Source organism: Pteronotus mesoamericanus, unplaced genomic scaffold (assembly GCF_021234165.1).
Source record: "Pteronotus mesoamericanus isolate MK-2021 breed Mesoamerican mustached bat unplaced genomic scaffold, CSHL_Meso_final contig_56, whole genome shotgun sequence".
In the NCBI taxonomy this organism is placed as follows: domain Eukaryota; kingdom Metazoa; phylum Chordata; class Mammalia; order Chiroptera; family Mormoopidae; genus Pteronotus; species Pteronotus mesoamericanus.
In genome coordinates this window covers 12616730-12629439 of record NW_026555201.1, presented here as the reverse complement: position 1 = coordinate 12629439, position 12710 = coordinate 12616730, and the positions used below count along the sequence as shown (strand labels likewise).

Genomic DNA, 12710 nt, shown 5'->3' with positions numbered 1-12710 from the left:
CCTGTAAATTGTTCATTTCCTTTAACATACCTTTCATTTCTACCTGGCTCTTTTTAATGCTGTTGATGTACTCACTGAGTTCCTTAAGCATTCTTATAACCAGTCTTTGGAATTCTGTATCTGATAGGTTGCTTATATCCATTTTGTTTAGTTCATTTTCTGGAGTTTTGATCTGATCTTTCAGATTATATTTCTCTATATTTCTCTGTCTTCTCAGTTGGCAGCCACCCTGTGTTTGTGTCTATGTATTAGGTACAGCTGCTCTGACTCCTCTGTCTTGGTAGCATGGCCTAATGTAGTAGGTGTCCGGTAGGGTCCAGTGGCACAGCCTCTCCTACCACCAAAGCTGGGTATTCACCGTGTGTTCTTCATGTGGGCCGAGTAACCCTTCCTCTTGTAGTTGAGCCTTGAGTGGTGTTGGCAGGTTGATGGGAGGGATTTACCCAGGCCAACCAGATGCAAGGACTGGCTGTGACCACTCACCGCCACCCTCTGCCCTCTGTGGAGGATCTGCAGTGCATGGCAGAGTGATGGTCCTCTTATGTGGTTGGTAGCTGTCCCTTGGGTGCACAGGTTCTGGTATTTCCCAGGTGGTGCTGCTCAGGGTCAGCCACCCCCTGTATTTTTCCCAGGGCCACCTGCATAAGCTACAGAGCAATTCACAGATGGTTGTTACTTGTGCTGGGCTTGGAGATCCCTAGGCAGAGCCAAACTGTGATCCAAAGCAGGCTGCTGCTAGTGACTGGCCATGAGCCACTTAGCCAGAGATTTGGACTGGGGGTATGCCTGTAAGTTGTGTGGGGCAGAGCCTCTGGTAAACGCGAGGACCGGGCAAACAGTGTAAGCCAGGTTGATGGAGTCTCAGATATGGCTCCTACCTGCTGGATCTGTGGCTCTGTCGGGGGAGGGCTCAGAAAAGGCAAAATGGCCTCTACCTGCCGTTCTCTCTGGGAGAGCGCTATCCCCCAGCTCTTGCCCTGATGCTAGACACTTCATTTCCTTCCCATATGCTACTGGTGCCTTTCAAACTGCTATCCCAGTGGTGCTGGAGCTCAGAGGGAGTGTATCTGTATAAGCTCATTGCTGGCCCTTTAAGAGGAACTGCCAGGGTGTCCAGTGGTTTTGTTTACCAACTCCAATTCTGCTGGGTTTTACAACCAGAAGTTATGGGGGCTTACCTTCCTGGCACCGGTACCCTGGGCTGGGGATTCTGCCCAAACTTTTTACACACTTGCTGGTTTTGATCTCCCCTTGTGCATGGAGATAATTCATTTAGTTTAAAAGATGTTACTGCCAGCTTTTGCTGTAGTAACTAATCAAAGGTCTTCATATTGTCTTAATGTCAGCTTACAAAGCAGAATAAATAAGTGTCAATAAAAATTTAAAAATGGATTGTCTCCAAATAATCGTCTCATTGTTTACTAAGTTAGCTTTATTAAATTTTTTGTGGGAATAATCATAATTTATAATTCACTAAGGCTTAAAAGAAAAAGATATCCTGGGCTTAATTTTTTAAGATAATACTGAAGTCCTTATTTACACAGAGTGTGCATTTCTGTTAATTTAAGAAATCTTTTTTGAGTCTAATATTAGAACAGCAGTCAATGAGAGAGTTTTGGGCATTGTAATACTTATTGATAATTATTAATATGTATAATATTAATATATGAATAAACTAATATATGTCTATAATATATGTCATATGTGTACATATAATAGACATATATGTGTATCTATATATAATATAAATGTACATAACAGTATCGTTAATAGGTTCAAAATCTTAATTTCATAAGTAGAAATTATAAAGCACATACTTAGAACTCTAATATTTACCTAGTGTTTGATTTCATCTTTTTCTTTTCTATATAACAGTATGAAGACAAAGAGTTAGATGGGGTAATTTTCATATGTTTCAAATCAATTTGAAGATTAGTAGATAGCTATAACAGTTAACCTGGGAATGTCATTCACTTTACTGAAGTTAGCCTAGGAATAGATTAGATTTGAAGTTACCTCTTTTCTCAGTTTTCAGTTGAAAACACTAATACCCTTAGAAGTTAAATGATTAACTCATGGTAATATAGCTAGTTATGGTCAAGTTGGGGTGATAACCTGACTCTTAGATGTCCCATTTTTCCCTTTCTTATGGTTCTTCCCCAGCCCCACCCCTAGAGCCCCCATACAGCCTCTCTAATCCATTATATTTAAGCTCCTTAAAATAATTTTCAAATCCAGGGTAAATAGTTATACTAGTGTGTCCTTGTTGAGATCAGTGTATTTCCTTTAAAAACATGGGTCCCAGTGGATTGAGTGACGGCTTGCTAACTCAAGGGTTGTTGGTTCAGTTCCCCATCAGGGCACATGCCTGGGTTGCGGGCTGGGTCCCCATTTGGCGGTTTGTGAGAGGCAACCAATCAATGTATCTCCCACACATCCATGTCTCTCCTTCTCTTTCTCCCTTCCTTCCCCTATATCTCTAAAAAAGAAAAAAATAGATAAAATCTTTAACATATTGTTCCTAAAGATGTTGGTATATATTATACACACAAATTCACATATATTGGGGTGTGGGTTCTTGAATTAGTCAAAGTCAAATAGATTTCTTACTGAGTTTTTAGAGCCTTTACTATCCTAACATGTACTGTGACTTTCGAAGACGGGACTATTTGATCTCATTTGATCTTGGACCCCTTTTTAACAGGTACCTTATGGGCCAGTGTGTTACACAATATATGCTATCAGGTCTAAAATTAAGCTTATAATGGTATATGTGTGTTCATATGGGGGAGAGTAGTTGTTTTTAGATAAATAAATTTTGTAACTTTTAAAAAGTCTTTTTTACAAGAAAGCACAGGTTTTATTGGAAAATTTTTTATATTTAGTAGTCTCATTTGTTATTTTCTGTTTTTAATTAGGTAATTGTGGTTTCTTTAATTTGGGGAATAGACTAAAAAATTTATTTTAGGAAAAGAGTTACTCATGTAGGTATAAAATAATAAATATGTGATGCTAGAGGTGTGACCAAAACAGTATGGTATACATTTAAAAATAAAGTCTCATTACCTTATAAAAATATTTCAAGGAAATTTAAGTTGAAAGTGAGGATTTATTTTAAAGATTAGTAGTTTGTGTGTACACAGCCATAATTTCAAAGTTTTTTTTCCCCCCAGGTATCTCTTAAATATCCCAGGACCACTTGACATTCCAGCCCGTTTATGTAAAGGGAATTTTGATGATGAAATGTTTAACCACCAAGTTCCTTATTTGTGGCTGATTTACTGGTGAGACATTATCTGATGTAGAGAGAAAATGTTGCATACTAGGCTTGCATTTGTTATTTATTATATAGTGAATTACACTGTGTTAAAATCAACCTCATGGTACAGTCACGGAAGCAAAATTGAAGGGATGCTAAGGTTTATACATTATTAAAGAAGAAAGATCAAAAGAAGGATTCCATTGTAATAATATCTGTAATGTTTAAAATATACTTTGTCATTCCTTTACCTAATAGAATTGAGCTGTAGACATACAATGTTTTCCTTCATTTTTTAAACAGCCTTTGTCATCCTCTTCAATCAAGTATTAAAGAGACAGTGGAGGCATATGAGGCAGCATTAGGGGTGGCCATGAGATCTGATATAGTGCAGAAGATTTGGATGGAGTAAGTTTAGTTCCTCTTAATAAGAATGGTATTTGGAATGAGGGGATATGGTGGGTAAAGGGGTGATTGGCTTTCTTAGTGAGAGAATTACTCACCTAATTATTCTAAATGATAATATTTTTCTTTTGGCAGTTATCTTGTCTTTGCCAATAATAGAGCTGCTGGATCCAGGAATAAAGTCCAAGAATTCAGATTGTTTACTGATTTAGTGAATAGATGTTTGGTTACAGTTCCTGCCCGATATCCCATTCCTTTTAGCAGTGCTGATTACTGGTCCAACTATGAATTTCATAATAGGGTAAGAACTTAAAACTTTTTTTCTTTAGATGTTTGCACCAAAAAAGGGACTTAAAAATGACAGCAGAACTTCTGTTTTATGTCAAGAGAGCTTTTCCTAGGATCCTGTCCCTAACATTCACTATTACTCTCTTTTCTTAATTAAATTTACTGGGTGACATTGGTTCATGAGATTATATAATTTTCAAGTATGCAATTCTGTGGTACTGTTATTCTTGATCTTGTTTACTACTTATCTCTTTCAACCCTAGGAAGATCCCTTAAAGGTTCAGTTAAGATAAAATGTACATATTAGTTATGGTATATTTAAGAAAATTTAACATTGGAGCAAAATTGAAGAGATGCTAAGGTTTAACACATGTTAAAGAAGAACAATCAAAAGACGTCATTGTAATTGTATCTATAATGTTTTGCTGGAATTTTACTGAATGAAAAATTCTGTAGTTTCACAGTAAATAAGAATGGACTTACACAGTATAGCTGCTATTTTTGGTATATTTTGTCAAGGAAATTGGGCATTAAAAAAGCTGAAATCAGATGCTATTTAGAATTTTAACAGTAGATTCTGACTAATGATAATATTTATAAGATTATCTTCTTATAAGCAATGGAAGGTGTTTTTCAAAAAACTTTCAGAGACCCCTTTCATTCAGCATAATGTAGGCTAACATAGACTAAAAGCTCAATGCAAACTAAAACCTACGTGTTTTATTATTTTTTGGTAGGGTAATTTTATTGCTAATCAGGATAACCAATTATTATGCTTTGTACTTCTATGCCATTCTTTATCCCAGGATCTCAAACCACTTTATGGACATTAAGTCATTTACACATGGGCATTCCATGAGCAAGATGTGGCAGGTATTATTAGCTCTATGACTTGCCCAGTTATACAGCAAGTAAAGGTAGACTCAGAAATGAAAACCTGGACTTCTGGTTTCTTGTCAGTGTTCTCAGTCCATGGCTGTCATCACTAGACCATATTTCCAAATTCATATTTGGAAAATCACTAGTAAAAGTAATGGTAGGAATGGTAACTCATAGCCTCATGCATTATTATAATTTATACATTCATGTCTTGATGACCATTTTGGTTTTCTCAATGAAACACATAGGTAATTGGATTTCACATCTTATTGCATTTATTTTTCCTCTCCTTTCAATGTTTTCAGGTTATTTACTTTTATTTGAGTTGTGTTCCAAAGACCCAGCATTCCAAAACCTTGGAACGGTTTTGCACAATTATGCCAACTAATTCCGGACTTGCACTGAGGTAAGAAAAAATAAAATTCTTTTGGTTATCAGCCCAATAGTACAAGCTTTTCATGTAAAATTATTCTTAAGCTTGGTAAGAACAAACTGTTCTTTCACTACTTCTTCATTGATATATATGATTTCAATTTTAGAGTTGTTAAGCAATAGATAGCAACTCATGTAAAAGTCAATATAAAAATCTGGTTACATCAGAAAACTGCATGTTACAAGGGGGCATATAATTCAGTAAAGTTCATCTTTGTTTCCTAAGCACATACCACCTGTTCTTAGCATACCAATTGAGTAAGATAAGCACTAAGGTGGTTTTACATGGCAAAGGGACATTACTTACGAGATTTTTAAAGTATTTCTGAGATAGTAGCCAACTATATGTGTATATATTTTGGTTTTTATGACTTATTTCCAGGCAGGCCAATTGATCTCAAATATTAGCATGCACCAGGAATCAAATGAAGATTGAGAAATGTTTCTCAAGTCACAATTGAGAAACATTTATTTAGGGATCTCATACAGTCAGTCAGGAGATTTTCGAGCAGTTTTTTGTAGTTTTTAATCTCTGATAGAAAAAACCCATTGCTACCCTCAATAATTTTGCTTTTTAATTCTAAAGTTAACTTATATACTAGTGCTTTGGCTTTTCATTGAGCAGTCTTTCTCACTGTATCAGTTGTGTCTTGTGTTTCTAAGTTTGTTTTATGGGTTGATTATAAGGTACCTAAAATATTTATCGAACCTCTCTTTTTTGTTTCAAAGCATTTACATTCCACTTAGCTTGTATGTGGGAAAATGGTGTAAGAGATTGGAAAACATTTAAAGGCCTCAGGCTTCCACAAAAATACCCGTAGAATTTTAGAATAATTCTTAGAGAGCATACTAATCTACAGAAACTAATTACAGAAATTTGTATTATGGAATGTTACCTTGTTAAAACATGTGAAGTAGAAAATGTAGTTGTTTTCCTGGTAAAGCTCTACTTTGTTTTGATACTACTTATTTCCTTGTCCTTTTTTTCAGAATAGAGGACTTAATAATTAGTCACTGTACTTAACATTTTATCTCAAGAAACATTCATGATTAAGTATACTTGTTTAATAAAGAGAGAAAAATACCAGGAACTTGCATTAATGTATCAAGTCATTCTTTTAGAAAATTTGGGGGAGATGGCACACGGAGTATAATTTGGAGAGAATGCTTTAGTATTGTTGGACTGCATGGGCCTTATTTTAGTTTGTTGAAGATGGCATGGGTCTTGACCTCTTGCTAGTTTGCATGTTCCTGTCTCAGGGTAATTTTTATAAGAGGCATTCTACAAATACCTGCTGTATAAGCTTGGTGGAATTTAATTGACCGGAAATTGTCCCTCATCAAACATTCTGTTCATAGAGGACATTTGGGGTTCCCTACACTTGAAATGCTTTGTTCATTTTCCTGAATGTACATTACAGGCTACTCCATCATGAATGGGAAGAAAGCAATGTTCAGATTCTGAAACTTCAAGCCAAGATGTTTACATATAATATCCCAACATGCCTGGCCACCTGGAAAATGTAATGCAACAATCATGTACATATTTTTATAGCTATTGCTTTTATTTGTAAGTTTTGCTCCAGACAGGTAAATTTTAAATGCCATCTATTATTTTGTTTGTTCGTTTGTTTGTTTTTTCCTGGACAGATACTTAATTTAGGTTCGTTCTTGACACTTGCTGAGGTTTTATATTGAGCGAGTAAGGGAGTGTTCATTAACAATGGCTTTTAAAAGCAAAATGGATAGAGTTGTAATTTTTCTTCAAGGAGAACATTTAGATAACAATGCTGTTATCAAACACATAAATCTGTTACATACATTTTAAGACCATCTCTTTTGAAATTCAGGGATTCCCCCCACTTGTAGTGTGATGTTTTCTATATTTTGAAGGTGACAGTGCCAGATATTTTTTTACTAGTAATTATGAGTATTTTTCTTGAACATTATTTATATTCGAAACACTGGTCTGCTTTATTCTTGTAAAGTTGATAAAAATTGTTGAATTTTTCTTTTCACTATAGGTTACCCTCCTTGGAAGTTTAGCCTGTTACTTTCAGGAAGTTTTGTACTCAGATTCCCACAGTCAGTATTCTGCCAGTGGTAGTATCTCATTTTGTTCAAAGATATATAAATTCTTTTTCCCTTTTCTATATTCTTTTTTTTTTTCTTAGAGCCATTGCTGCTGAGATTGTTTTAAAGGGACAAAGAGAGGTAAGCCATGATTAACTATCAGATGGGTCACTTTTTTTAAGCTATTCTGCCCCTTTGTTAACTTCCCAATTTAAAAGGAGTGAAGTGTAAAAGTTAACATTCCAAGAACTCTCTAAATGTTTGGAAACTCCCAAACCCAATGTAACCATTTTGTCTTGAATGTAACCACATTATGAAGTAATATTCAAATAGTATTATGATGGTGTTTTTCGTCACGTTTCCTGATGGAATTGTGTGTATATCTATCTTATAGGTCCACCGTTTATATCAGAGAGCCTTACAGAAGTTACCTCTTTGTGCATCACTGTGGAAAGATGTAATGCTTTTTACCTTTTATTTTATCTTGAAGTTTTCCTATGAATTTTCTGCATGTGCCATATCCATTGATGTGGTAATGCTCAGAATCCAGCTAAGTCTTACTTCTGTGCTTCCCTGTCTTTTACAGCAACTGTTGTTTGAAGCTTCAGAAGGAGGTAAAACTGATAACCTGAGAAAACTAGTTTCCAAGTGCCAAGAGATTGGAGTCAGCCTAAATGAGCTCTTAAATTTAAACAGTTAACAAAACAGAAAGCAAGAATCACTGAACACTGGGTGCACAGTCAGTTTTAAGTCCTTAAAATAATTGCCAAAATTATTTGAATGATCCTTCAAGATTAGGCTGATCCCTGGCTAAGGTCTGTGTAATACAGGCAAGCATTACTGATCATATCAAGTCCCCTACAATATCCTGTCCTCAAAATCGGAAGCAATGAAAATGACCCTCTTCGGCTGGATAAATGAACTTCCTGTTTGGTCTGCCTCTAGGCCCTGCCAGATTCTCATAACATCATGTACGTAAGTATAGTTCCTCAAAGTGACTGACATATATTTAATTTTGCTTTGTTTTGTTTTTATTTTTTACTTTTCCCCCTTTATGTTTTGCTAGTCCTGATTCACTTGACACTCTGATGCCTGAGAGATTCTTGTTTGGGATTTAATTTCCAGGGCTGAGTTTACAGTAAAAAGCAGGCAGTCCCTTTTAGTTTTTCCTCTTTAAACCTTTTGAGATTCTTCATTTCAGGATTTAAACTTAAGCAGTCCATCTTAAAAGGAAAGTGTAACTGCCATCCATGGCCACAAGTCTGCTAGTTGCACTTGAATGCTCTATGAGGGTTGTTTATTGCCCTTTCTACGTTCTGGACTCCTTGCCGAGACTGTTTAACTTGAAGATTAAAGAAACTATTGCAAATGCCAGTGCATCAGAACCTAAGAGTGGTCAAATATTATGTGCAATTTTTTTGTAAAGAAATTTTAATTTATAATAAAGTTTAACAGTTTAAAGAACAGTTAATATTTGAACTGCTTTGTATTGAAATACTACTTTGTAGTATTAAAATTGTTTATAAACAAAATATTTTTTTAATATAACTTTTTAAAAAATGTTGCTGTCTTTATTCACTTCTTACACCATGGTGGGAAAGGGATGAAGTAAGAGATAGGTATATTCACTCTTAACTGTATCAGTTCTTTCTTACCTTGAACCCACTTTCCCCCCAAAAAACATTCTAGTGACTTTTTAATTTATGAGAAGATGGTTCTGTTTTGAGGACAGTGAACAGATAGATTTGCACTACCATTAAATTCCTTGTTCTTAAGACCACAGTGTTTAGATAGTGTCTCCCAACTGTAGTTTGAATGATTTGCTTAGTGACATGTTGTCTTATTTTGAATATTAATATAGCCAACTTACAAAGGAGACCTTACTTTTTGTTTTGTTTTTAGTTTATACTGGGTTGTTTGCACCTGGGTAGAGAAATTTTTAATGCCATGGACACAGTGTAACTAACGTGGTCCTACTGCTACAATTGCAGAGCAGCAGCTCCATGAAATACTAGGCAAATTTGTACATCTGTACATTTATATGATGTTTGTCAAAATAAAACCATATTTGAGGCCCTATTCTGTGCCTACTAGACAGTACGCATTTGGCTAGTAAGAGCTGTTTGGTTATGTTAAGAATGAAACTCATTTGTATAGTGACTTTTATTAAACCAAAGAGAGGCTAATTGGATTTTCTCTAAAACCAAAGACATTTGAGTGGAAGATGGTATTCCCAGGGGGGTATTCCTTTATTGTATATGTTTAACTATTTAACCTTGAATGCTTCTCCTGCTTTATTTGATAATCATTGTTAGGTGCCTGGAAAAATATTTCTAGTCTCTTTCCCCATACTGTAACAGTTTTGATGTTAACTGAAACGTCTCAGTAGTTTTTTGGAGACAGTGCTAAGTTTTGATTTTTTCGTGTGTGTGTATTTCAAAACCTTCCATTTGTTTCATTAACATTTCCGTCAGCAGTAACTTTCTCCCCTTTTTGAAAAAATACTTTTAATTGGTACATGCAACTGTAGTTCAGCCACATAAGCTGTACACTAACAACTCCAGGGATAGCCATTCACATGTACACATTCATGCAAATAGAGCCCCCTAGCATATGTTAACCAGCTGTTTCTTTTTCAATCAATTGTCATATTGCTATTTAAAAACATGAAGCCATCTTATATCAAAATTATATTGCCTTAAAGATACCTCTTGTTGCCTTGTCTTCCTGTCATTTTACAAGCTTATTTTAACCTATACAGAAAAATAGCAAACACTGCTTAGGAATGAGGTTTATGTTTCTGTCTTCCTTCCATATTCAGTTTTGCTTGTTTTTTAATGAAATGCTTTCAATAAGTAATAATAACAATAGTAAAGTAAAACTTGGAGTTAAAGTTGATAGTTACTGTAGTAGTATGAATGAAATATTTAACATACTGTATGGCTAAAGTCTTTCTTTGAGCAGAGAAATATCATAGTGAGGAAAGATTAATCATTGAGAACTGTTGTCCCTCAGACCGCCCCCCCCCAGCCAGGGGGGGGAGAAAAAACACAAAAGAGGCATTTTAGACTGTGGGTGTTATTTTTTCTTTTTATCTCTGAGAAAGGAAGATTGTGGTATGTTTTTAGTGTTTTTCTTCATTTTAGAGAACAGCCTAATATTTCTATTTGCTTTTTAACGGAAAGTGGACCTTGTAACATTGTTGTCACTGGATTATCTAAGGCGGTTTGCTTTCAATTAAAGGGCACATAAACCTACATCATAAAACAAGCTAGAATCTCCAGGTGCAACATCTAAGAGCTAAAAGCACTAAGTAGACAAGCAAAAGGTGATTAAGACTGACAACAAATGTAGAGGGACTTTATTGAAGATTATAGTTCAAATATTTATTTTTCAAGGTTGTTGAAAAAGTAGGAACATGTGGCTATAATACAGAGCAGGGCCAATATCCTTCCTTAAAGCTGTCTCATGTTCACAGATAAGTCATAATTTCCTTAACTCTGCCTTCATATCTGTGTATTAACATTAGTGTGACAGAAGAATGGGGAAATACAGTTTTAGTGACCTTTCAGATTTGAGGATTATGCTTCTTAGGATGACAAATTAACAGTAATTATACAGAGCATTTTGGAACAAGAACTATTTGAGAAAAGGCATACTTCCAAAGAACATTTTTGATATCATTTCTGCCCATTATTTTACAGCTTTATACCTTTATTTTTCAAGATGGGGTACTTATTAATGTAGGTGCCAAAGCTGAGTTGAAAAAAAAGTGTTTTATTTATTTATTTATTTTTTTGAGGGCTCTATTCCATACACCACCAAAAAGTTTCCTCACTTTTTAGAGGTTTTCTTCAGTTGTGTGTTTATAATTTGAGGGGCCAGTGAAGAGCCACCTAGGGATGTGCTGTCCTGCTCTGTCCTTATTCCAGCCTACCGTCACCACTCACGTCACTTCCTCCAGTAATTGCTATGCAGTGCTTCTTGAGTAGTACTTGATTGAGATATCCGCAATAAATGTGAAAAGTTTTTCAATTTTTTTCCTCCCTGATGTCTTTGAGGTCAAAGCGATTATAGAAAGCTGTATCTGTCTTTCATAGATGGTAAAGTAGGGGCAGGACTTGTCTCCACTTTTCACTTAGTGGCCCACAGTGCCAGGAAAGACCCACAACACATTTTTGGAGTTCCTACAGTGGACAATCACGCGTTTTTTCATTCCAGAATCAATTTGAACTCTCTTAGGTACCTTCAGTACAAAGATGAGTAAAGAGGGCCCTTACTCTAATGGGACAGAAGAGTATATGCCAAGGAAGCATCTCCATAGGGGCTCCAAATTAGGGTTGGAGGTTGGGAATGTCTTACTGGATGAAAGTGAATTATTGCCTAAGACAAAATAGGAGAAATTGAGGCCAATAATAGTTTTCGAAAACTATTTGCCACTTACACCTGAATATTGCAGAAGGGTTTGCATATGTTTGGAAACCTGTACATTTAAAAAAAAAACAAAAAAAAGAAACTTCCCCAAAACTTCTTTGACTTCGTGCTAATTCATTAACAACTGATAGTTTGTGAGTTATGATAACAGGAAAAGACACTCAAAAGTCCGTAGCAGCTGCATCTGACCAGAAGAGAGACCATTTGGGGCATGTTGTACTTGGAAGTCCGTGAGAGCAGGACGGAGTAGGAGTCAATCGTGCCAGGCCCAGTTTAAACACCCTTAAGGTGGAGACTCTGGCATTAGTAGCAATCTGACCGCTGCTACTCGTTTTCTTTTGTCCTCTAATTTCTTGAGTAATGCATGAATAAAGTGCTACTTTCAGCATTTACTAGTACTACAACTTTTGCAGAGCCTGGCTTCAGTCCCAGTCAAAGCTACAGTTATATTCCATTACTACGTTATAAGAGTCACAGCTGGTTTTCTATCTATATAGAAACTACCTGGAGATGGCTCAGTCTTCAGTGCTTTAAACTGATATTCCCAAATGACACATTTTAGTCCAATACTAGAATTTTTTTAATGTTGAACTCAGTAATGCCAGAAATAAAATAGTTCAATTGGAGAGCAAAAAAATTTACATGAGCTTAAAAGAAACGCGTGCTTCCTGTTTTCGTCAAGAAGGAAGATTGACAGTATCTGAGGCCAATTTGATTGGTCTTCAGTGATGAGACTGGTGAGTGCTGGTGGGTCTGGATTTATTTTCCAGTATACAACTTACTGCATAGAAGATAATGAAAAGAATATTAAGAATATGTGAGTCAAAAGTATCACAAATAGCATAGAACAACAAACACTTAAGTGCAAGACTAACACATTTAGGAAGCCACCCCAAAAATAAATGAATATGACTTCAAGGGCCATATTCTATGAATTTAA

General features: G+C 35.6%; 1 protein-coding gene across 1 annotated transcript in view; it reads left to right on the top strand.

The window, feature by feature from the left end:
• ZFC3H1 (zinc finger C3H1-type containing) overlaps nucleotides 1-8728 on the top strand; it is a 53665-nt gene extending 44937 nt beyond the window's left edge. The window contains exons 28-35 of the mRNA XM_054580111.1: nucleotides 3174-3284; nucleotides 3563-3667; nucleotides 3800-3965; nucleotides 5137-5237; nucleotides 6685-6786; nucleotides 7438-7477; nucleotides 7731-7793; nucleotides 7923-8728. Coding sequence (XP_054436086.1) covers nucleotides 3174-3284; nucleotides 3563-3667; nucleotides 3800-3965; nucleotides 5137-5237; nucleotides 6685-6786; nucleotides 7438-7477; nucleotides 7731-7793; nucleotides 7923-8036 — 802 coding nt within the window. The 3' untranslated portion in view covers nucleotides 8037-8728. The remainder of the gene's footprint in view (nucleotides 1-3173; nucleotides 3285-3562; nucleotides 3668-3799; nucleotides 3966-5136; nucleotides 5238-6684; nucleotides 6787-7437; nucleotides 7478-7730; nucleotides 7794-7922) is intronic.
• The last annotated feature ends 3982 nt before the right edge of the window (nucleotides 8729-12710 follow it).